The sequence below is a fragment of the Mirounga leonina genome, unplaced genomic scaffold, assembly GCF_011800145.1.
Source record: "Mirounga leonina isolate KUSES-001 unplaced genomic scaffold, KU_Mleo_1.0 Mir_180, whole genome shotgun sequence".
Lineage (NCBI taxonomy): Eukaryota > Metazoa > Chordata > Mammalia > Carnivora > Phocidae > Mirounga > Mirounga leonina.
In genome coordinates, this window is record NW_023270469.1 from 7,001,456 (window position 1) to 7,027,448 (window position 25,993).

Consider the following 25,993-nt stretch of genomic DNA (forward strand, 5'->3'; position numbering starts at 1 on the left):
TGTAAAAGGAGAGACTTTATCCAACATCCCTGTGCCCCCCGCCACAGTGCCCGGAGGGGCCTAGCCATGGTCCGTGTTTCCTCAGGTAGCTGCGAATCAGGACGGCGACAATGTTCGGAGCAGCTCAGGAAAGTCCTTTTCATTTGTATTCATCTCCTATCTTTTCCTTCCTTGTTTGTGCTTGGAAACTGAAAGATTATGCTGCACAATTAGCTGCATGAAGCCCCAGCAAATTCTACTCCCCTCCCCATCCTCCATGCTAACTTTGAAACCTCAGGTTTTATAGAATTTAATGTGCACTAAATGGCTTACAATGAATCATTGGCCACCTTAGCCAAGTAGATTTTCCTAAAGGTGTGCCTTTTGTCTTTTTAAACATGATAAAATACATTTAGACAATCAATAGAATCCTGGTTAAATAAATTAGAGTACATTGTGCAGCTATTACAAAGAACAAGGCAGCTCTAACTGAATTCATACAGAACAATCTCCATGATACAGTAATTGAAAAAAGTGGAAGGTGTCAAATAGTGAATATACATCCTGCACCGTTTGTACAAACAGGAAAGTATGTATGTGCTTGGGAGTGTGTAGACATCCCTGGAAGTTACCCTGGATACTGGTAACAATGATTGCCTCTGAAGGAGGGAAGGGAGGCTTTCTTTTCACTCTGTACCCTTTATACATTTCAAATTCTGTACCTTGGTCACCTATTACCTACGAATTAAAAATAAAATTCAAAAGAACTTTAAAAAGTAAAAATAAAATTTAAAAAACTTTAAAAGCCTCACCTGATGATGAAGGACAGGTGGATATAAGAGAGTAGGTTTTAAACAGAAGCATGCAATTTTGCTTTCTGATGGCACACAGCATTTTCCTTTTTGATCTGCAGGCCTGCAGCTGATGGTGTCCAATGAAAGTTTCATCTTTGAAAATGTCACCATCTCCCTCACATGGCTCCTCTCTCCCTTCACTGGAAATCTGTCATGTATAATTAGTACAGGAGATGGCCACACTTTCAATCCCTACTACCCCCCCAGGTAAGAGGAATCTCTGAGACTTAAGTCAGGATGTATCTGTCAGTTTCTGCTGCATAACAAAACATCCCAAAACTTAGTAGCTTACAATAATATTATTTCTCTTGGTTCTTTGGATCAGCTAAGTGGCTTTGCTTATCTGGGCCAGCTTAGCTGGGGGTGAATGGCCTCAGAAGTCCTCACTTCCATGTCTGGTGGCTAGCTGAATGTTGGCTAGCAGTGTGTGTTGCTCATAACCCAAGAAGCTAGCCTAGCCTCACAGGCATGGTGTCTGAGGGTTTCTAGTAGCAAGTGAGAACAAAGCCTAATGTGCAAGCATTTCTCAAATCTCTACTTGTGTTACATTTTCTAATGTCTCATTGGCCAAAGCAAGTTCTATGGCCAAGCCCAGCTTCAACAGGTGGAGAAATGGACTCCACCTGTTGATGGAAGGAATGGCAGAGCCACCAAGGGGCATATATCCGGCCAGGAATGGGAGGAAGTGGCATTCACAGGTTTTCTCATGATGGAGTCCACGTGAAGTGATGAAGAGCTGGGTCCTTATGGCTTGGCTCTGGGTAGAATCTCTCCTGGGTCACTGCCCAAGGAGTCGGTAATGAGGTGAAGAAGATGCTCACCTGGGTGTGGGAATGTTTTCTGTTGGCAAGAATAATAAAAAATAAGAGTAGCAACATTAAAAACAGTCCAGCCAAGCAGCTTTCACATATAATCTCACATATAATCTCATTTAATCCTCACTGCAACCCTATCCAATAGAATAGCCACCCACCACATGAGCTACTGAACACTTGAAATGTGGCAGGTCTTAAGATATGCTGTAAATGTAAAATACACGTGGGATTTTGAAGATTTAGCTCCCCCCCAACCTCCCGTAAAAAAATGTAAAATATCTCACTAATTTTTTTATATTGATTACATGTTGAAATGAAAGTATTTTGGATATATTGGGTTAAAGAAAAGTATTATATATATATATGTATATATATATGTATATATATATATATATAGTAATTTTCTCTATTCCTACTTTTTCAATGTGGCTATCAAAACATACACACATGTGGCTCACACTGTATTTCTATTGGACAGTGCTGAGCTAGGTAATTATTATCTTGTTTTTATAGACAAAGCAACTGAGGCTCAGAGGGGTTATAGTGGCATTGCCCAAGCCATGCAGCTAGAGAGTGGCAGCATGGTGATGCAAACCGGGACTGGCTGGCATCAAAGCTGAGGCTCTGAAGCCCCAGTGGATTATACAGCATGGGCATCAGGGCCTGAAGGCCCTACTCTGAATCCTCTAGGGGAGCAGAGCCTTCCCAATCTGATAGAGGCTGAACCTGGTTCATAACATTTCAAAGTCCTACCTGGGCCTGGGGTAAGCTCCATTCTGCTCTGCTGGGTACCTGAGAATGTTCCAGAGTTTTCAGATCCTCATTGGGTTTGGAGGCTTTTTATAGGGGTCCTCAGTTCAACATGAATCCCCAGGGAAATCATGGAGGCCCATAGTCCCTCTCCTCACTCCACAACATCTGCAGCTCTAGCTTTTTGGAGCTAGAGCTTCTGAATCCAGCCCTGTGCATGCTCGGCATTGAGGGAAGCCCTGGGTGGGGTGGGGCCAAGAGGGGGCCAGTCCTGTCCATGGCCCAAATCTGCTCCGGTGAGTGCTGGTTTCAAACCCAATGGTCTTCTGAGGTCTCACGCATCCGGCCATTACGTCAAAATAAAATGGCATGTCCAGAAGCTAAGGTTCTAATCCCAGCTGCTGCTAACATGTGTGAGACAATCCCTGGTCTTGGGTTTCCATTTCCTTCCCTCTTGCATTTATATTTATGACTGCCTTGGTTGTTTCATGGAGTAAAACAAGACATTACATGTGTAGATGCTTTGGGGAAGAAAATGTTTAAGTGACATAAATACCCATGGCCTTGTTCTTCAGGTTTCTTCCTTGCTACCATTTCATTGGTAAAACAACAAATGCTCAGCTACACAATCTTCCGGCCCCCAAATTTTAAACAACTTGCATTTGGATTAGTCAAAATTGACTGTCGGTAGCCCTGCTAAGACCTTTAGTTAAACAAGGACATTCCAGTAATAAACAAACAGTAGCTAAAAACTGGAGAAAATGGGACAAAATGCTAGTATTTGTCAACTCTGGATGGTGAGGTGAAGGGTGTTTGTTATCTTGCGGTCTGCAGACTCTGTGATTAAAGTTTTTGATAATTGAAGAGAAACAATAATCAGTGTTTTACATTTGCAATCCCTCTGGGCATTAGCTCGAAGCCAAAGCCACTGGCATTTTCTTTCTTTCCAAAAGAAGTAGTGGTGATACCCTCTGCCATCACTCCTCTCAAACAATCCAATTTCATCTATTTTAAAAACTTGTTGGACTTTGAAACTACCTGCCCACCTTCTTCTATCATTTTTGTTAACTTTGGGAGATACATTTCTGATGCTTTCTTATCAGCACCAGCAGCCTCAGCCAGAATTTTAGAAATGGCATGAATTTTAAGTATACAGAAGTCACATACCTTGTGTGAACATCACTGTGCTTTTCTTTCATGTGTTTGTACAGAACCCTGCTTTTGCTTAACTCCTTGTTAAGCTAAAATGTAAATCAGACACTTCAGCTCTGTTGTAGACAAATAGCATGAGCTGATTGGGGAGAATCCAATCTCAAACAGAAACAGCATAATAAAAGTCAAAGGATTTCTCCTTGAGAAGCTCCTTCTCGCCTTGCATTCCCCATGTCTTGTGTTCATTTGAACGTCAGGCTGTTTTGCTTTACTGTTTGCTGTGGGAAACTGTCTATGTTTCTGAAATTGATCATGCGCCTTATGGAACAATTTGCTAAGGTGAAATTTGTCCTTGTCCCGCGTTGGGTAACTCAGCGCCACCTACAGACATATCCGGGGATTGCCGTCATTCTTGAGTCTATTCAGAGCTGCCCCTGCACACAACTGAGTCTGCAAGGGGGTACCTCCCAGGAAATCGGTAATTCTCAAGACAACACAAAATTTAGGGTGACCTAGATGTACAGAATTTTGGGAGGCTCAGAGGAATTATGTGGGAGGTGATGGTCACAAAGGACTGAAGTTTTTCGGGGGAATCCGGCAGGAGGAGTGGTGGTAGAGAAAGGGAGGTCATGGATGTGAAGGGGCGTGGCCTCCTCACATAACTTCGAGCATCTTATTACAAGGGTAGTTCAGGGGTGTGTGGGGAAAAATGAAAGATGATGCTGAAAAACTCAAAAGAGGTCTGCTGATGAAGAGCCTTGATGCCAGCCAGTTTAGAGAAATTGTTTTTAGAATATGTAATTTGGATGCCAGGAAACTGATTTGTGGGGCAACAGGTTTCCTGGGGGGTACAAGGATGGAGCAGGGGCAAAAGTTGGACTGGGATGCACTAGCAACACAGGCCCCTCCAATCTCCACAGAGAACTCTAGAGCTGGGACCTGTCTTGACTGAGGCAAGAGAGTGAAACTTTGTACCCTGGCACTGGGCAGCCCTTGGAGGCAAGATGGCATCTTGAGGGAGGCAGCTCCCTTTGGCTAAGGGGAATTCCTGGAGATGGATTCAGGTGTGAGCCCTCCGGCACTAACACGCCAGAGTGTTGGGGGGATGCAGACCTCGGTCTTGAAGGATAGACTCTCGGTGACATGCATCCACTACAGAGGATATATAAGAATCTTCAGGCCATTCAGGTACATGACCTGTGATTGTTAATATTACTGCAAGTATTGCTAATAGTGGCTTGGTAATTTAAGGACTAAATGGGACTACAAAGAAGAAAAGAACTGGCACAGAGTTGATTCTCAAAAATGGGTAACTGTTGCCATTACATTCATATTACATAGAAGTAGGCACTACTTTTATTTTTAAGAGGCTAAGTGGCATAAATGTCATCCTATTATAAAAATAAAACTACAATATTTGAGTCTATTACATGCCAGGTACTTACTCAGCCATGGTCTCATGTAAACCTTAGAATGACCCAGCCAGGAATGGCTCTTGCCTCATTGTATGGACAAGGGCACTGAGACATTAGGTTATACAGGTGACTGATGGGAGTCCTGGAGACCTCACTTCCAGCTTCCTACCCTCTCCATTCCACCACACTGCCCGATCTGGTCAGAGGGCCTTGTCCACCAAGCTGGGTAGCAACCTGTGAGTGACATTAACAAAATGACACAGACCTTGGTATTCTTAACAATTATACATTATGAGCAAAGATTAAAAATGTGAGCTTCCTTCTCCATTTTCTTTCTTTTTAAAGAAAAGCTGCATCCCATTAATGTTAACTACCTAGCAGCATGTACAAATCAGTGAGAGGCAGTATCTTAAACTAATTTTTATATTTTTTATTGAAGCATAGATACATGCAAAAAATGCACAAAAAGACACAGCTCAGTTAATTTTTACACAGTGAACACACCCATGTAACCAGCACTCAGATCAAGAAATAAAACATGACCTGTCTCCCAGGAATCCTCCTCAGGCCCCCAAGGGTACTGATTCCTACCACTATCAATCAGTGCAACCTGTTTGCAACTTCTGTAAATGGAATCATAAAATGTATTCTCTTTTGTGTTTGACATCTGTTCAATAGTGCCTTTTTGAGATTTATCCATATTGTTGTGTATAATTATGATTTCTTTTTTCTCATTCCTGTATACCATTCCATTGTATGGACATTCCTCAGTTTAGTTATCCATTCTAGTGTTGATAGGCCTTTTGGGTGGTTTCCCATTTGGGCAATTACAAATTGTGCAGCTGTGAACATTTGAGCACAAGTCTTTTGTGCACACATGTACACATTTCTGTTGGGTTTGCACCCAGGAGTGGAATTGCCGGCTCACAGCATCATAACAAAATGTTTAGTTGTTGCCTCTGTTGCTTTGTACTCTGAGCGTATCTTCCCTTTGTTGGCAGCAGTTTCTAAAACGACTTTGTTGTCTTCTCCCTTGGGTGGGCTCACTGGAGACAGATCAGGAAAAATCCATTTCTCTGCCTTTTAGTCCTGGGCAATTTCAGTTGGCAGCAGAGTTCAGAGAATGGAATGAGTTGCTTCTTCCAGGCAGGTCCCTGAAAAATAGCCCAGATTTTGCTATTCAAAACCATCCTTCACATTTCTCTAAAGAGTATTATTTTCTTGTTCTGAAATCTACATAGTCTGATATTAATAAAGCCTTATCAAGCATTTTTTTCATTACTGTTTGCTGGTGAAGCTTCTATACTTGTACTTTTAACATATCTTTATCATTATATTTAAAGTAGGCTTCTTGTAGACAATCTTTGGTTGAGTCTTGGTTTTTTAAAATTCCATCTGGCACAATAATTTTTGTGTTTAGACCATTTACAAGTAATGTAATTATTGATATAGTTAGATTTAGGTCTACTATATTTAGTTATTTGTTTTCTCTTTGCCCTTCTGTTTATTTTCCCTCTGTTCCTCTCCTTTCTTGTCTTCTTTTGGAGTATTTGAATATTTTTAGTATCCCATTTTAACATATCTATCAGCTTTTTTGGTTCTCTTTATTACTTTTTTAGTAGTTGCTTCAGGGATTACTATACACATATCCAACCTTTCGTTGTCTACATGGAGTTAATATCTGACTTCAGTAAAATGTTGAAGCCTTACTGGCATATAGGTCCCTTTGCCCAACCTCCTTTATAATTGTCCTACGTAGGACAGTTACATACATTGAAAGCCCCTTTCAACAGTCATACACATTTAAAGAACTTATGAGGAGAAAAGTAGCCTATGCATTTACCAAAATAATTAACCATTACTTGTGCTCTCCCTTTATCCCTGAAATTCCAAGTTCCCCTCTGATACCATTTCCCATCAGCTGGAAAAACTCCCTTAACCATTTCTTTTATAGCAGATCTTCTGGCAACAAATTCTCTTAGAGGATTTCTTTATTCCTGAGAATGTCTTTATTTTGCTTCCCTTCCTGGAGGACATTTCTGCTGGATATAGAATTAAGTGTTGAAAGTTCTTTTCTTTCAACACTTAAAGATGTTGCCACTGTCTTCTGACCACCATGGGTTTCTGAGGGGAAATCTACAGTCACTCACAACTCTACGTGTAATGTGCCATTTTTTTCAGCAGTTTGATTTTTTTATTTATCTCATTTATCTTTGATTCTCAGCAGTTTGATTACTATATGTGTGGGCATGGTTTTCTTTAACTTTTTTCCTTTTGGGGTTCATGGAGCTTCTTGAATCTTCAAATGTATGTGTTTTGCCAAACTGGGGAAGTTTTCATCCATTATTTCTTGAGTATACTTTTCTACACCAATCTCTCTCTTCTTATTGGTACTGCAATGACACAAATATTTTATCTTTTGATGTTGTCACACAGATTGATGATGCTCATTTTTAAAAATTTAATATTTTATTAATATTTACATTTATTTAATATCTGTTCTTCAACTTGGATGCTTTCTCTTGCTTTATGTTCAAGTTCACCAACTTTCCTCTGTCGTCACTATTCTGCTATTGCATCCAGGGAATTTTTTATTTCAGATATTGTGTTTCTTATTTCTAAAACTTCCATTTTTTAAAAAAACAGTTTCTGTTTCTCTGTTCAGAATGTCTAGCTTTCCATTCATTTAAAGAGGGTTTGCTTTTATGTCATGGAGCATGGCTATAATGGCAGATTTCAAGTCTGTCTGATAATTCTAACCCCTGAGTCGTCTACAGGCTGACATCTATTATGTTTTCCCTTGAGATTGGATCAAATTTTCCTCATTCTTTGTATATCAAGCAATTTTGGATTGTATTCTGGACATTTTGATAGTAGGTTCTGAGACTCTGAATCCTGTTAAAATCCTCTGGAAAATGGATTTTTGTTTGTTTTCTTTTAGCAGGCAACCCCGCCCCCCCCCCCCCCCCCCCCCCCGTTAGATTCAGACCACGTTTTATGACTTGCCTTCTGTGAGCAATGGCTCCCATGTCCATTCAGTTTTCAAAGTTGTTTGGGTCTGCCCCACTCATGTGCCACTCAGGGTGGTATTTATATTGTAGTTTGACTTCATCAAAGCCTTGGCTGTATGCCTTTGGGTCTGTTTTACAGTATAATCTGTGGGGGAGGTCATGGTTTGTGCTGGGCTGTTCACAGAAGTGGGGGATCCTCCTCTCCACATCTCTCCTTTTCAGGGTTTCCCCCACAATCTCCAGCTCCCACAGGTCTTTCTTCATTGCTCCTCTGGCTAGAAAGATGGGTTTTCTCTTGGGGATTTGGTGTTTGCATCACCCTATGCAGTCAATACAGCTCTGAGGGAGGACAGCCTGGGTCAGGGCCAAGAGAGAAAAAAAAGAGAGAACACAAAACAAAAACAGATATTTTCCCTGTGTTCTTGAGCTCACTGGGTCCCTTTTCCTGGTTCTCTGGCTAAACAGAGGGGATTTCTCTTGGGGTTTTTGTTTTCTTCATTCATTGCGCAGTTTTGTGACTCAGGCTACCCTAGGGACAAAGCCAAGAGATAAAGGAGGTTTAAAAGAAAGACAAAACAGGAAAATGCCATCTTTATGGATAATTCTTAAAGTTTTCACTTTCTTCCCCAACTGTCTGCTGTTGTTTACTTTTCAGGATCCTCAGGAAGTTTTTTTGTAATCTGCCCAGGTTTTTCATGGTAATCAATGGAAGAAATAGGCTGTGGTAGGCTTACACCGTGGTGGCCAGCACCAAAAGTCAGGTTACTGTTTTCCAAGCTTTTTCACAAATATGTTCATTTGTCAAATATTTCTCAGCATCCACTCTGTGCTGGGCGCTGTGCTAGGTGCCAGGTTTATAACTGAGAATTAGACAAGACACTGTGTTGACGACCTAGCAGAGAAGAATCAGAAGAAGCTACAGCATTTCCTTTTTAGGGACCTAAGGAAGGCTTCCTTGAGGTGGTGATGTTTAAGCTGAGAATGGAAGGAGCAGCATGAGTGTGAGCAGAGATGGGTAAGAGCCTTCCCAGCAAAGAATAGCACACCTGCAGGCCTTGAAGCAGACAGGAGGTGGCACATTCCAGGAACTGAGAAGAGGTCTGAGTGGACATAGAGTTAGAGGGGTGTGGCAGGAGATGGGGGTGAGGTCAGGAAGGCAGGTCATGTGGGTCTTTACAGGCCATGTTAGAGATTTTTAACTAGTTCCCTTGGGAAAATGAGAAGCAAAACATACCCATAATTCTGATACATTTGGAATAGGATCCCATTTTACACATGGGGAAAATATGGCTCAGAAGGGTAGGCTGGAGCATAGTATTTTACAGATAAAGCAAGAAGACCCAGAGAGGGGATTTATGTGAATGACAGAAAGAATAAATAGCAGAAAAAGGACTTGTAACCAAATATTCAACTCCCTGGCTGGTCACTGCTCTTTCTTCCATTCCCACCTGTTCCAGACATCTCAATGTAACCTTCATGAACACCAACAGCTTGGTTGTGTAGCGTCTCTTTCTTCATCTGTTTGTCTTTGCAGAACAGGGGAGCATGAGGTGGGTGAGTGCATGTGTGCACACATGTGTGAATGCATGTGTTTGTGTGTCTGCAACACTGCTAACACCGACTATTGCCTGCAGTTCATCCAGCAATGTGACCCACCAGTTCAAGCCCCTGGGGAATTCACTGTGTTTGCCGAGTGCACAACCACTGAGTGGCACGTGATGGCTCAGAAGCACGTGACCATCCGAGACAAGATGGAGAGGCTCCATGTGACCGGGTGCTCCAGCCTGTCCAAGTCAGGAGCCAGCCCTCTCTGCCGCGCTGTCTTTGGGGACCCGTTGTGGATTCAGGTGGTACTTGATGGAGGTGAGTCTACAGAAATGGTCAAGGTCAAGGCAACCTTGATTCTTCCCCAAATCTATCCACCCAACTCCCAGGCTTTAGTGAATACTAACAGCACTCATATATTGAGTCAGTTTTTTAGCTCAATAGCACCTAGTATGTGCCCGGAACTGGTCTAAGTGCTTTACATGTACTAGCCCACCCAGTATGTACTACTATTATCTCTGTTTTACATATGAAGAAATGCAGGGAAAGTTCAGAAATTGGCTCAAAGTCACAAGCCCAGTAAGCTAGTGAAGCTCTCAGCCTTCCGAATGTCCTTTTTTGCATGTACACGGTCTCATCAGAAGAACTGAATTTCCAAGTCACTCCTTGTTGGGGGAACTTGAATAGGACTGGGAGAGCTACCAGCTGGGCCAGAGGTCATCTCAGCGTGGCCAGCACTGACCAGCTTGGCACAATGATGCTGCCCCCAATCAGGACTGCTATTCAGTGACATATACTGCTACACCCACAGGAGCTGCTGTGGCTGGTGTCTGCTCTGATTGGCCAGTTTCTTTTCTGATTGGTCATAGAGGCCATTCTTATTGGTCATCATGTCCATTTTGATTAGGCAAGGTATCCCTTCTGATCGGTCGAAGCATCTATTCTGCTTGGTCACAGTGTCCATTCTGATTTATCAGAACATCCATCCTATTTGGTCAGGAGGGACCCACGCAGTTTCAGTTTTTGAATACTCTGAATATCATCCCTTTTCTCAATCCCTACCAACTATGACCCATCCTCACCAAAGGCAGCATCTTTCCTGCAGGCACAGGTCCAATTTGAGATCTGGACAGAAGCCTGTTGAGGTAAACTGTGTGCTGCAGAGCTGCAGAGGGGAGGACATGACTCAGTCCGACCTCACAGCTCCTGGAGCTTCACTCAGCAGTGACTTAACGGAGCCACCGTGGGTCCTTAAACATGGTACTCGGGGCTCCTCTCTGTTCCGGTGTGCTTGTTGGCTGAAGATGGCTGCTATGTGCACTGGGAAACCTAAAATAATCCTTCATTTATTTTTTCATTCTACAAATATAATTGAGTGCCTACTCTTTGCCAAGTGTGGGGAGAGGGAGCAGTAAACATAAAAGTCAGAGGGCTAACATTACTCTCGGCAGCATCAGCTGCAACATCATCACTCAAACAAGAAATATACTCGCTTGGTTTCTATTGGAAAGAATCCTAATTTGGTGGTTTAAATCAGATTTTAAGAGTCAACCACAGTATTCAGCATCCATTTAGGATAGCCAGCGCTATGTGGACAGGCTGAGTACTCCTGTAGAGCAGGGTTCCAGGCAGTCTGCCATGGAGGTGGAAGGAAACAGCTTCACCTGCTCCTGCCTAGAACAAGACTGGAGGCTAATTGTCACGCATAAAAATCAGCCATGCCTCGGGAGATGCTCCCTTGTTAGCCTTCCTCCCTCCAAGGCCAAACCTGTCAACAAAATGTTCTCAAATCTTTATTACAAACCTTTAAGTTTATGGGTAACACATGTATAGTATAAATTAGAATGTGCAGATGAGCAGAGAGAACCCAAAAAGAAAAATCATTCATGTATCCATCCCTCAGAGATAATCACAGTTAATACTTGGGGTTGGGACTTATCCTTCCATATGTCTTTATGGCTGTACCATGCCCCTAGCTATATCCAGAATCTGACCTCAGAGCTTGAGTCTTAACTAACTCGGTACAATCTACAGCGTGGTTGTTGCCAACATTCTTAAATATTTCTTACCCCACATAGGAACTGGGGTGACTTACACTGCACTGTTGGGTAACATAACCCTGGCTGAGTTCACCACACCGAGGGGCCTGCTACCCTACAATCTGACCCTGGACAGAGCAGCTCAGCAGAGGATGGGCCCTGGGATGCACCACCTGGAGATCCGAGCCACCAGCAACACCACCACCTCTGCACCCTCTAGGAACATCACAGTCCACTTCATGGAGCCTCTGTCAGGGCTACAGGCCTCCTGGGGTTCTGACCACTTGGAGCTTGGAGAAGACCTACTGGTCAACATCTCCGTGGCTCATGGCATCCCAGAGGGCCTGACCTTTGAAGTGGCAGGACTCAATGCAACCTTCACCCATCAAGAAGAAAGCCTCCAACGGCCATTTGGGATTTACCATGTGGCAGTTCCTCTTGAAGGTACTTGGGGTTGGTGGGCCACTTCCCAAACTTCCCTCCTCTTTCCTTCCCAACTTGGGTATCCAGCATCCCGCCAGCCAGTTTTGGTGTGTCCTGGTCACAAACCTGGTTCACAGCATCCAGCCTAGGTCACAAAATAAGGAAGAGACATATTATCTGCCCTCATAGAGCTCAGAGTCACAGGGGTTCTCAATTCTGGCACTTCTGACATTTGGGAATGGATCATACTTTGTTGTGGGGACCGTCCTGCACATTGTAGGATGTTTAGCGGCATCCCTGGCTTCTATCCACTAGATGCCAGTAGCACCAGGCCCCTAAGTCATGACAACCAGAAATGCCTCCAGACATTGCCAACTGTCCCCTGGACAGCAAAATCTCCCCCACTGAGAACCACTGAAGGAGAACTGGTGTATTCCAATTTTTCCATCATTTCTAGAGGCGAGTGTGGTTCAGGAAACCAGTCCATGCCCTTGGGGGAGAGAGAGAGGTAAAAACAAGGGTGGGAGAGGGAGGGAGAAGAGAGGAAGAGTCATGATGGGGGCTGGAACAGAGATAGGCTAACAGACTGGCTGGCACCACCAGGGGAGGTGACCACAGCCGACATTTGCATTTAATCTGGAGAGAACAGAGAGTCCTTCAGGGCAGTGCGGTGAGGTCAGCAGGCAGGAATGTGATGAGGGTCACAGAGTCTCCAGCCCACCAGAACCCTGTACCCTGGGGTCCCTGGCCCTGGGTCTCAGAGGTATGTAATAAAGAGGGGAACACTATACAGGTGTGGGTCTACCATGCCCTCACCCGCAGAGCTGGCAAAAGAAATAGCAGGTTAAATGACAGATTTGAGAAGAAAAACACTGGAACTTCGCCAGGTATCAGAAGTCCAGCTTGAAACAGAGAATCCAGAATGAAATGAAATGAAATGACAATGGAAAATAAGCACAATATATAGGCTATAATTCAAATACAAATTAATTTTTGTCTTCTATAAAAGTTGCCTGGCAGGGAATGATAGATAAAATCTCTGCAGGCCCTGTGAGGTTTTAGCTCACTCTTAGATGATAAGTAGTCTCCCCACAAGAAAAACAGATTTGGATGACTCTAGGGATGAAGGAGGTGAGGAGGAAGGAGACAGAACCAGGTAGGACAGGAAGGCCCTCACTTCGTGGCGCTGGCCCAGTTCTTGCTTTCAGGGCCCAGCAGATGTTTGCAGCTACCTCTTGGGGGAGCTTCTATGGGCTTTTGAGGTCCCTGCTGTGTCCCTCAGCTCCCAGGATGGGTGTGATGCCTCTCCCTCAGCTGGCCACATCTGCCCAGCTGCTGCTTCTTCTGGATCACCAACAAGGTCACTCCTTGTTCTCATTGTTGCCACCCTTTCCAGCAAGCCCTCTCCCCAAGACAACACCTGGTCTGTAGAAAATTCTCACCTTTTCCTTGGCCTGCTACCAGCGACTGCAGGTGTTTCCAAAGGCAGGAATACAGACCTTTCCTCCCTCCCTCTCTCCCTCTCACTCCACCCCCTGTCATAGACCATCCTTCAAGGGCATAAGTAAGGAACACTTCCATGGGGGTACTCAACTGCAAAGAGCACATATCCACCTTTCCAAGGGTTCCGTCTGATGAGTTTCCCTGTAGACTTGAGAAGGTAGCACCCACCACCCTTCCCCATGAGGGAGGAGGAGAGGGATACACAATTACCCCAAGTAAGTCTTACAAATCCTTCTCTCCCTTTTCTACCCCTCAATCTTTTAAAAGTCCTGTCATATCTTTCCTTCTGCTGGAATCTCCTCTCTAATCTGACTAATGAGCACTACTCGTCCTTGGAACTTTAGCTTTAGCCCCGCCATGAACCATGATTGATGAAGTGACCCCCTGCTCTGTGTCCACAATGCCCCCATGCCAATTTCTGCCATGGTTTGGCACTTGGTCTCCTGCATGTCTACTAGACTATAAGGACCTTGAAGACAGAGACCACATTTCATTCATCTCTGTGTCCCTAGAGCCTTGCACCATGCCTGGTATACAAAAGGGGTTCATTAAATGCTCAGAGGATGAAAGGTTCAAATGCTGCTGTCAGTGGACCTGAGAAGCACATGCTGGGAGAGCTGTCTCAGCATAAGTTAAACAATTTATTGCAACACCCATAATTCTCTACTCTGCATTGCAGGCACCTTTCCGGTCACTGTGACGGTGAGGAATGCCTTCTCAAACTTAAGTTTGGAAGTCGGAAGCATCACTGTCACAGGCGAGGAATTTCTGCAAGGGGGTATAGAACTCGTGACCAGGAGTCTGGGGCATTGTACTTGCTTGGAATCCAGTGAGGAACTCTTCAAAACAAACCTCTGAATACTTACCTTGCTCTACAGATGTTAAGGGGCAGTGATATATGCAGTAACACATTCAACCATTGTTACAGAATTCTAAAACATCTGAGTTTGTATTCGTTATGTTGCTTTAAGCTCCAAGCAACACAAAGCCCAACCAAGGTGGCTTTACGTTCAAGGCTTTATTATCCCACATACTAAGAAGTTAGGAGGTAGTTCCAGGGTTGGTTCAGTGACTCAGTGTCAGCAGCAAGGACCCAGGCTCACTCTGTTGTCCTGTTCTGCCATCCTCAGAGCTTCTGCTTTGTCCTTAGGCTTGCGTCTCATCAACACAGCTGCTGCAGTTCCAGACATCACATATCAGCCCAGCATTATCCAGCAGCTGCACAACCCCACTTCCCTCTCTGTAGCTCTTGTTACTAGGGGGGGTGTTTTTCCCCTCATCCCCAGCAATCTTCCCCTCAGATATCATCAGCTGGGGTCACGTACCCCAGCTGTAAGGGATGCTAGGAAGCAGGTGGGAGAAGGTGGATTCTGGCAACCAGGAAGGAGAGTGGAGTACTGGCTGCGGGGTAGGCAACCAACAGTAGCAGTCACAGAGCTGAAAGTTCATCGCAAATGTGTTTGCCAGGACTCTTCGAGTAGCAAGGGACAGAAAAGCAGTTGAAACTGGCTCAAGTCAAAGGGAAATTCTATCAACTCAGAAAAGGAAAAGGCCAGGGTTTAGGCGCAGCTGGATCCAATCACTCAGTGTCATCAGAAGTCTATCTCTCCCCATCTCTTGGTTCTACTTAGGCTTCATTCTGATTCCCTCTTCTCAAGCAGTAGCAGGATGGCCCCAGGCCTCAATCTTTAACCCTAGAGAAAGAGCGCCTCTTTGTGGATATTTCCAGAAGTCTTGAGGTTGCCTCTACTGGTCCAAGCTTGGTTCATGTTCCCTCTAGGACCCAGTGCTGAGGCCAGCGGAAAGTGGTATTCAGTTTAGGCAGACCAGAATCACATGTCCACCTGGAACATGATGCAGGGTCAGCTTCACCCAAACCAAGGACTGAGAGTGGGGGAGGGATGGTTCCTCAGGGAAAATGTTAACTGTAAGGGCTCTTACCAAAAGAAGGGGACCCGGATGCTGGGATGGGGGGAAAAAAACCATCAGATGTCCTCGCTGCTGTCCACAGCCCTCCTTTTCCACATATGGAATTTGAGGCCCAGAGAGCTTAAATGACTTTCCAGAAGTCACTCAGCTAATTCATGGCAGGATCAGAGGCAGCAACTATTTCTCTTGATTTCTTCATTCAGGGTTACTGGACCATCTTCCTTCTTAAGATTAAGAAGGGCCTCTATGTCTGGCATCTTAGCTTTGCTTTGTATAATTTTATAGACCTTCAAAGTTACAGTTCTCTGAATGAGAATTCATTGGGAGAGAATTTTTTAAAGATTGGTGATACCCTGATCTTAAAATAACAAGGTCACTGGGGCCTAGAGACTCACATGGATCTGCCAGTGCAGATAAAACACATTCCTATCTTAATCACTACACTTTAATTAGACATTAACATATTCACAGTTCAGTATTTTCAGAGCATATCCACTGCATGTACATTTTCCATTTTTTTAACTTTATATACTAATACTCTTTACAGATATATATATAGATTACAAAGCAATGGTACAGAAGCACAGGATTCAGCCCTCCTGGAGCCTTGAGAAATGGGGATTGCCTTTCTATAATGGGTGAGGAACCTAAGACTCAGAAAGAATAATTAACCTTCCAAGGTTCACATAGCCAGTAAGAGGCTAATAGAAGGACCCAGAAATGCACCATGGTGTGCTGAGGCTGGCTTCTAGCAGCTTGTCAGAGCTCGTTCTGTCCACCTCTTGCTCTACATTCACTGAGGTCAGCTTGGTAGCTTGAAATCTGCCTTAGTGGGAATACTGACGCCACAGAAAGTAGCAAACACTACAAATCAGAGTTCTCCACTCCCTCCCTCAACTGGCAATTAAACATTAACAGCGTACAGCCACATGTCTGTCTCCAAATCTTGTGTGTTATCTGCATTGGCAACTGCCTGCCTCTTTCTTAACAACAAAAGAGGTGTCTTTAGTCCAATGGTGGACATGATGGTTTGGGTTTTTACCAATTTCTATGGTCTGAACGTTTGCTAAATTTCCCTAACCCATTTCCAAGACAGGTGGATCCCCTAGGGCATCTTGAGCATACCTGTGACTCTGCCCTTTGGCAACCTTATAAACACTACCAAAGTCTGACGCCTGTTCCCATTGTGTTTACAGCTCCTTCCAGTCTACAAGAACCATCTGGAACAAATGCCAAGGAAAAGAACATGAGTATTTGTTTTTTAAACACTTAACCTCACAAGAAAAAGATGTCTAAGCACTCTGCTTTAGTTTTGAATTTGGGTTTATTGGTGCTAATAGCCAGAATACTAGGAAGCACAGAGGTTTCTTCCATTTGAAAAGAGATCCAGAAGGAATGAAATCAAACCAAGCATGTTCTCCAACCAGAACAGTGTTATATTACAGATCAGTAATAAGATATCTGGGATATATATATACCTTTTAGACATCTTGGAAATTAAACAGCACACTTGAAAAAAAATCAACAGTTGAAAGAAAAAACTCACAAGGAAAATTTAAAAATATTTCTGAGTGATGATAGTACAACCTATCCAAATTTGTGGGATGCAGCTAAAGCAGTGTTCAGAGAGAAATTCATAGCTGTTAATGCTTAACTTAGAAAACAGGCCCAGGTTCCTTTGTTTTTACAGCAAGACTGAGTCCTCAGCTTCTTGCTGTTGACATTACCCATGCATGCACTTGTTCAGTAACAAAGACTGTGCATCTACAATGTCCAAGGCTTGGTGTTAGGGACTAGGGATACAAAGGTGAATAAACAGCTGTGGTCCCTGCCTTCCTGGAGCCTAGTGGGTGAAACTACCAAACATATTAGCATCTCGTTAGGACTTGTGATAAATGTCTAACTAGAAGCAACAGGGTACAGTGACAGCAGCCAAACAGGGTGGCCTAGCAAATGTGATCAGATGAGGCCTCTTGGAAGGTGACATTCAGGTGACATTCGAGTGGGAACCTGAAGATAAGACAGTCAGTCATGCTGGAAAGCAGAATAAGAGCTTCACAGATATGAAGGCCCTGGGGCTAAAAGTTAGCCTTAGGACTATGGTGGGGGCAGTATGTAGGAGATTATAGAGAGATGGACAGAGACCAGATCGCATGAGGTCTTGGGTACCAAGACAGGGGTTTGGGTTTTATTCTCAGGCCATGGGAGACCACTAGGGGTTGAGTTCTGCCATGTAGCCTCCTGTTACACCAGGCTAAGCCCTCTAGGCCTAGCCGTTTATTAGGTCCTACCAGAACTTACTCCAGGAGCACACCTTATAACTGCCGATCTCTCCTCCTAGAACCCACAGGCTCACTCCTTCACAATAACTCTGTTATCCTGTCCTCTGGGGAAGCTTGCCCTGACACCAGCTATCCGCTTTGCAGAGGTCACAGCTCTGTGCCTTCCTCTGCACCAGACACAATAGAAAGCATGTCAGTAGCTTCTCTCATTTAATCCACAGCAACCCAGGAATCGAATGCTATCAAACCTTCATAGGAGCAGATGTTCTCAATCTACTGCTTCCCTTTTACACATTCTCATAATCCTCTTGGCCCCCATCTCTGTAGCAGTTAGCTCTCTGTGTTTTAATGGCCTGTTTTCTTGTCCGTATTCCCTCCCAAACTTAAGGGCAAGGCCTAGGTCTCTATTCCCATATCTCTGGGCATCAAGCATGGGCCCTGTCCCAGAACAGGCTCTGTTAACAGTTGGATGCATGGTGGACCCTTAGCACTGAGCCCACATTCAGACTAAAGTTACTTACCCTGTGATTCATCCCCAGAGGGCAGCCAGGTGGATCATACAGGGTCTGTTTCCATTCTACGTCCTATGCTGTGGCTACCCTTGGCACAGATTGCTGTGGGTGGGAGGTGGGGTACCAAGTGGAGGTGGAGGGGCATCTCACCAACTAGTTGCTTTTTCTGCAGAGAGAGAAAGGGAATGTGCAGGTGTATGTGGAACCTGGTCAGTATGTGGATCCTTTCACGACAGTGACTCTGGGCTGGCCAGACAGTGACACGGATTTACGCTTCCAGTGGTCATGTGGTAGGTGGCTGCAGAGCTCTGGAACTATCCTAGCTCACCAGAAAGTAATGGATAGAGGTCAGGTTTGCTGTTTTTTAACCTTCACACAGCCATTACTTATGCCTGCCATTTTGTGCACCTTGCATATGCCAGAGATTGAGAATTCCATGGAAATGGGAGGGTGGGGGGAAGCAATGGCAAATCAAGGCAGAGGTAGCCCTGAAGGCAGGCAACAAGGAGATGCATTATCTGTAAAGAATCTGAGAACAGTAATTGATCCTAAAAGTCAATCTGCTTTATTTTCACCACAAACAACTTCAGTGATAAAATAAAAACAACTCCTCCCTGCTGGGTGGATCCCTCCTTTCACTTCCCTGTGCTTCATATGTCACTGGGAAGAGAGTCTAGAAGTGAGGAGGCATTTTCAGACAAACCAAGAGAGTATCACCAGTACCCATTATTTAGAAACGGTTGTCCTCCTTTCTGTAGGGATATATCCTAGCTAGGCAGACATTCTTTTGGAAATGAATGCCATCCCTACTGTACATATTATTTTTATTACCTATTTTTTCTTTGAACAATATATCCTGCATATTTTAATGCCATGATATCTTCTCCATCTTAATTTCATAATAAGTACATAATAGCCTGTTTAGTTGATGTATGATCGTTTATTTACTGGTGTCCTATTTTTGGACATTTAGGTTGTTTTGAATTATTTGCCCTTATAAACAATGTTGTAATGAACATCCTTGTAGTTCTATCTTTATTTGCCTCTGTGGTAACTTTCAGAAATAAGTTTTGAGAAAATAAATAAATTTCAAGAAATGGAATAGCTGGGTCAAAAGTCATGGAAAATTTGAAGCCTTTCAATATCCATTGGTAAGTGCTCAGGACATCCTTTTGAATGTTAATTCTCATTATCAGAATTCAGAAAGGATGCATGTATACAGTTTGGGTGGTTGAGCTGATGGCCCAACCCTAGATCATGTCCTGTGAATGACTACTATACTGGGGGGCGGAGGAAGCAAGGTGATTGATGGATAAACATCGATCAACAGAGATGAAGGGCAAAGGATACAGGGACTTACCAAGCTGGTATCATAAAGCTGGAGATGACATGCAGCCTCTCAGATGGAGATACAGCCCCCAGGGCCCCAGTGTACCCAAAGGGACATACAGCTGAGGACAATCGCTTCCAAGTGGAGTGAGAGTTGCAGCAGGGATAAGAAACTGCCCTGGATGCTCTCCCAAGCAGAGCGGTCTATCCTCCTGGCCTCTCTCCTGTTATATGCCTGCCCGTTCATTCATCAGTGCAAGTGGCTGGTGCAAACAAAAGAAGCTGACATACCCTGCAGGTCTGCTTGGAGTCAGGGTGAAGCGCCGCTCATTTCCCTAGAAGCATCCTTCCGCAGCACCATTCCTGCACCCTGCAAGTGAGAGTGTTTTTAAAAACCAAACTCTCTCTTTGGAGCTGCTTTTCTTATCGATATTTGACTTTTTTCTCCTAAAAATCCCAAACCAGAAGGGTCCCTGGATGTATAACAGCGTTTGCCCCCCTCTCTCAGGATGTTGCTGGGCCCAGTGGAGCTACTGTGTTGAGAGGCAGCTGCTCTGCACAGACCAAAGGGAGCTGGTGCTTCCTCCGTCCTGCCTGCCACCGCCCAACTCCGCCATCACCCTGCACCTGGCCACCTGGAGAGGCAGGGAGCTGGAGAACCGGGAGGAGAAGTGCCTCTATGTGTCTGCCCCCCTGGAACTCAGGCCTCGAGTCAGGTGGGGGCGAGAGAGCAAACTCCTATGGTGTTGCCATCCCTTCAGCCACCGTTTACTGAAGAGCCAGCTCCGGCTGGCACTGACGTAGGGGCAGGTCTTACAGGGGTGGTCCAAGAGCCCCGGTCACAGTTCTCACGGGGAGTGCTCCCTGGTGGTCAGCAATTATTTGCCCCAACGAATGCAGGGAGATAGTGCACCTCGATGACAAGTTCCCAGACTCGGGACCAGGGAAGGCTTCCCTCAGGAGAGATGTGAAGAAGGAAGAAGGACCAGCTTGGCAGGAAAAGGGGGCTGGAGAGGAAACTGGATGACAAAGGGGGGGGGAGCATAGAATAAGCTGGAAGTGAAGGAGACTGGTGTGGCTCAAGTATGGAAGGAGAGAGAGGGGCAAGAAGAAACTGGGAGAAAAGGCGAGGCCTGGCTCTGGTGGAACTTTGTGGGTTATGTCACAGACATGATTTGAAGAGTTCTGGAAAGTCACCCAAGAGTTGCAAGCAGGCTGGGGACATGATTATGTCTTACTTCAAAATGCTGTGGTAGCAGGGTGGAGAGCAGGTTGGAGGAGGGCAAGACAGGGCTCCAGGAGATTGCTTGAGTTCTTGCAGGAGTCAAGGTGAAAGTTCAAGGTAGCCTGGTCTATCAACTGGGTCCCAGCAAGAAGTAGATGTGTCCCTCAAACTGGGAATTGATGAGAGTTGGACAAAGGGCCTATTTACAGATGTGGGCAAACAAAGGGATAACAGTGCAGGACTACAATAGGAGGAAGCCACTCTTCTTCTTAGGACTGCAGAAGGAAGGAGTGGGGGATGGCGTTGCTGGAACCCCCGGGAGCTGTGGTCTTGGTTAGAGGAACACAGTCACTGCCAACTGCTGCCCACCTGCTAAGGAGCAGGGACAGTGGTGAATAAATACCCACCTCCCTCCCTCACCCTCTGATTCCCCAGCCAATGCCTCCCATTGCTGGGCCCAACCAGAAGCCAGAGGGCACAGGAACTCAGGTGACCCAGTCTATGGAGTTTAGTCTCCTAGTGCCCAGAGCCACAAAGAGTTGTTGGAGAATGTCTGGTACACCTGTGCTAGGACAGACATGAAGACAGAAGTAGGGAGATTGAGAGCTGCTAAGGACTTAAAACTGAAAGGTCCTGTGGATGGGCTAGACACACGGCAGGTACCAGAGTGATCTCTCACTGGCTCTAGGGAGGGAGTGGGATGCTATAGAGAAGACCCAGGATCTGAATGTAGATGTGCTGGTGCGTGTTCCCTTCTCCCACTCAGGAGTCGTGTCACCTGGTACGAATCACATTGGCTCCCTGAGCCTGGTTTGCTTGTCTGTGATAGGGGATTCTAATATGTTGCTCCTAGGGTTGGGGTAAGCACTGGATAAGCGAATAATGACGCAAATTCTTTATAACCTGTGGCATGCAGGCAATAAAACCATAGCATTCCTTTATTATTGCTAGAGCCAGAAAGACTCATGAAAATATTGTCTGCTCTTATCCCCCCCACTTTGCAGGGGAAAATGAGGCTCAGAGAGTTTAAGTGACTCATGCAAGGTGACCATTCTTACAAGGCAGGGACAGGATCCGAGGACCCTGGGCTTCATGCACTTTCCAAACCATTGTCTTTCATCAGGAATGAAGTGGGAATTCGGTCAGGCACAAATCACTCCATCTCCATGACCAACACTATGTCCTGGTTTTGGTTGGGGCATGGGTTGCTTTTATTCCATCTTTCACTTGAAAAAAGGCCCTCTGCCACCTTTGCAAAGGACCTGAGAAGAACCAGACAAAAGACCAGGCCACGAGTCCTGAGCGAGCTTCCACACTCCTTTCTGCCTCCCTCTCAGCTGTGAGAACTGCAGACCAGCGAATGCCAGTGAAGATGTCATGCTCAGAGTCACCATGGGGGATGACTCCTCAGTGGCCATGTTCAACTGGTATTTAGAGGACACCTCTCTGGAGAAGGTGAGGACACTGGCAGTCACTCCCACTTCGACTGACCAGACCCTGGGTCACATGCCCAGGACTGAGCCAGAGCCCACAGGGTGAGGGGGCGGGGTGGTGGTGTTCCCAGAGAAAAACCAGGGCATTGGTCAGAAGGGAGAACGGATGCAAGGGAGCAGAAGCAATGGGGAAACATCACAGCAGATGCTGCGGGTGCCCCACCCCAGTCCCTCTTCCCAGGCTGATGCACCCATCCCAGCCGCTGTGGAGTGACTGCCGGCCAGTAACCAATGGAGGTGGGGGTCTAATGGCCCAGCTCCCCTGCCTCTGAGTAAGAGAACTTCTGTGGTGCAGCTCACACTCCCTGTGGGATCAGGCTGAGGCTGACTGGACACCTCCTGAAACCACTTCTCTGCCCTACTCTGCTTCCCTCTCCACTCTGGGTTTCCCAAGAGCCCTCCCTCAGTAAATGACCTGCACATGAATCCTTGTCTCAGGCTCTTCTTCAAGGGAACCTGATCTCAGATAAACACCTACACCAAGCTGGAAATTGGGTATTTGGGCTGACTCGGGGAAGCAGGTGGTGTCTTTGCAGCAGAGACAGATCTGGAAGGCCTCCTAGGGGTGAGAAGCCACTGCCCTGCTGAGGTCCAGCAGCCTGGCTGAAGCCTCAGGGGCTCTGGTTGGTGCTCTCTTTCAGGCTGAGCCTCTCCCGGCTGCCTGCAGATTCCAGGAATTTTGGCTGAGTGCTTTAATCCTCCTTCAGAGCAACACCTCCATGCTGCGATTGAACAGCTCCTTCCGGCAGACCTGGGGCCAGGCCATCCGGATCAGAGCCACAGGTGTGGAGGCCTCCCCTAAGTCTCTTGTCACGGGTCCCGTCTGCCACAGAAAGTGAACCAAGACAAACCCAGAAGCCTTGAAATGTGGGACTTCAGTGCAGGGTCAGGGGCCAGACGCAGGCTCTGGTGTTAATCCCATCACTAGCACTTAAACTCTCTGTGCCTCAGTTTCTTCAATTCCTCTGAATTGCATTATGCAGGGTGGATGAGACATATTATTCTGGGGTGGTGCAGCCTGCATGTCCTGCCAGGAAGATTCTCACTTTAAACAAGCCCAGTGCGGTGGGAAATGTAGACTCTCAAAAAGACAAACAATGGATGATTACTCTTTTCTGGATGGATTCATTTGATTCAGTTTTTCTCAAAATGGCCCATAGGCCTCCCACACTGGGACAACCTGGGGTACTAGTTTAAAATGAACACTCCCAGACTTGCCCCAAACTTTCTGGATTAGGTCTACACTAATCATTTTTAATTGGTTAAAATTCTCTTTATGCCCAGCTCTTCCAGGTACATACTCTTTTTGAAATACCAGGCTGTGTGGGATGCTGATGCAGGTGGAGGCCTGGAAAGAGCAAGGCCTTGGGCAGGATCAGCCTGTTTCTAGATTCTGGCCATGGACCTTCTGAGCTTGGTGATCTTGAGCAAGTCATTTTGTTTCCCAGTAGACTTCCTCCTCACCAAAGCTTCAAGGAAGCTACTAATATTAGCCCTGTTTTACAGATGAAGGACTGACTCTTAAAATGTGAGGCCCCAGGATACCCTGCAACAGGGGGAGCTGTTAGATATGCAGATTTCTGGGCCCCACCCCAGAACCTCCAGAGAGGTCTGAGGCTCGGGGTCAGAACATGGGCCTGGGAATCTGCATGCTTAACAAGCTCCCAGGGCAATCCCGAAGCATGGTACTTTGTGTGACCCACAGAGCCCCTCAAGCACCCTCTGTCTTCACTCCCCAGCAGTGACCGGGCATGCCTATGGGGAGGACACCTATGTGATCAGCTCTCTGCCTGCCCCTGAGGTGCCCATCTGCACCATCACCCCGGAGGAGGGTACCATTCCGATGAGCTTCACCATCTTCTGCAACACATCCTCTGCCCTGGGCCCCCTGGAGTACTGCTTCTGTCTGGAGTCAGGTACCGGCCCAGGGCTATTGCTCTCCCTCAGCTGCTAGGCTCCATTTCTCCCAGAACAGGGACCTCTCTGTGAGAGATGCAAAAAGTATGTTCCATGTGTGAGAGAGGTTTGCAGAATGAAGAACCCCCTACACCTTAACCCCAGCCCCAGGCACACTGACCCAGCCACATCCCTGCAGGAGGGGGACGCTCTTCAGATCAATGAGCCTGGGAAGGCCTTTGTACAGGATGTGACTTTTGAATGAACTTGGATATGTTTTGAGCTAATTTTTAAGATCTCCTCCACCCCCCTTCCTCTTCCTCCTTCTCCTTTTTGTAATTTGGTTTACTACCTTGAATTTTTTTTAAGCCTGTAAAGAGAGAAAATTTTTTCTGAATTTTTTATGGATTCCATTAAAATTATTCCAAAGTCCTAGCAGCATGTGATTACCTAGAGAGGCCAGTGGATCAGTATAGATGGCTTTCTTCTCTCTGAAAGCATGGAGTCCCTGAGTGCCTGCCATGCCTTCATGAGCTGCGGCTTTTGTGTCCTTGTCATCAGGCTCTACCTCGGTGGCTTTCCAGTCTCCCTGGAGATGCCCCCCTAACTGTTCAGTTTCCATTTACCAGATTCCTGTCTACACTGTGGCCCTGAGCCTGCCCTCCTGTCAGTTTATCTGCCACTTGGAAAAGTAAACAATGACTTCATGCTGACAGTGGTCATTTCTGTCTCCAATCTCTCAGGGGACAAACAGCAGGCCCATGCAGCGGTGAAGGTGGGTGGTGGCAGCCTTTTGTTTCTTTACTGAGAAAACTTGCTGACCCAACTGAACCTCACCAAGTGGGTGACTGGGTTGAAGGGAGACAAGGGCATGACCAGATGAGTCGCTGATTCATTCATTCCTTCAACTAGTATTTTCAGAGCACCTGTTATGTGCCAGGCCCCGGGGACACAGCTGTGAACAAAACAGACATGGTCTCTATCTTTGCAGATCCTTCATCTCAGTGGACAGAATAGGAGTAGGGCCCTGGAGTCTTGGAGCAGGAGGTCCCAGGGATGAGATAGACCAGTGCCATCAGAGTCTAGAGGAAGGAGGACCAAAATCAGCCATCGGGGCTACAAGGCTGAGGCTGGATAAAATCAGGGTAAATTTGAAGGGTGAGAGACCAGGTGGAGCAGGAAGGGGGCTCGATACGGAGGGCGGTGAGGATAGAGCAGCAACTGGCCCAAGGCTTGCTTTCAGTGGCCTTTGGCTGCCTGCTACAAGTGGGCCCGGCTGCCCTCAGCCTCAAGAGAGACCCCACACCAGGTGCAAAGCCTTCCATCCTTGCTCTGGTTTGCCTTGTGAGACTGACTTCAGGCTCCAGGTTTGGGAACAAGAACTGGTGAGATGAGGTCTTCCGTGCACTGAGCGTGCTTCTGGTTTCCCTATTAGGTGGGACTTGGAGACACCCGTGTTGACAACGTGGCATTCCAGGCTGCAGTGTTGGAGAATATCACCGCCACTCTGCAAGGTGAGCGGGACCCTGAGTGGCTCTTCCAGCTGTCCAGAGCCGTGTCATCCATGCTGGACCAGGAGTGCCAGGAGCAGGGCTGCAAGGGGCTGCTGAACATGGACGTCAGACAGAAGGTGCTCAAGAGGGGGCCCTTTCATGCCATCCAGTGGGGCCCCGAGGTCTGTACACAGCCGTTCAGGGTGGGGAGTGGAATTCACAGAGCTGGGAAGCCTCGGTATCTGCTGAGCTGTTGACATCAGCTCCCTCTCTGGTCCTTTCTTGGTAAGTGACCTAAAATGAGGGAAACCTGCTTTCCCTGCTCTGCCTCATGGAGTCAAAGGCTTC

General features: G+C 46.1%; 1 protein-coding gene and 1 long non-coding RNA gene across 2 annotated transcripts in view; one reads left to right on the top strand and one right to left on the bottom strand.

Moving 5' to 3' along the window:
- LOC118023538 (polycystic kidney disease protein 1-like 2) overlaps positions 1 to 25,993 on the top strand; it is a 36,459-nt gene extending 10,466 nt beyond the window's left edge. Inside the window, 13 exon segments of the mRNA XM_035024729.1 lie at positions 893 to 1,040; positions 9,611 to 9,636; positions 9,639 to 9,839; positions 11,600 to 12,004; positions 14,166 to 14,243; positions 16,612 to 16,665; positions 18,386 to 18,499; positions 20,047 to 20,254; positions 22,101 to 22,218; positions 22,898 to 23,039; positions 23,996 to 24,172; positions 24,782 to 24,927; positions 25,588 to 25,993. Coding sequence (XP_034880620.1) covers positions 893 to 1,040; positions 9,611 to 9,636; positions 9,639 to 9,839; positions 11,600 to 12,004; positions 14,166 to 14,243; positions 16,612 to 16,665; positions 18,386 to 18,499; positions 20,047 to 20,254; positions 22,101 to 22,218; positions 22,898 to 23,039; positions 23,996 to 24,172; positions 24,782 to 24,927; positions 25,588 to 25,902 — 2,132 coding nt within the window. The 3' untranslated portion in view covers positions 25,903 to 25,993.
- On the bottom strand, positions 1,489 to 18,453 carry LOC118023541. Its single transcript, XR_004682838.1, has 4 exons — positions 18,219 to 18,453; positions 11,983 to 12,128; positions 4,996 to 5,199; positions 1,489 to 1,673 (listed from the first exon to the last, which is right to left on the bottom strand). It is a non-coding gene; the product is annotated as an uncharacterized LOC118023541 (long non-coding RNA).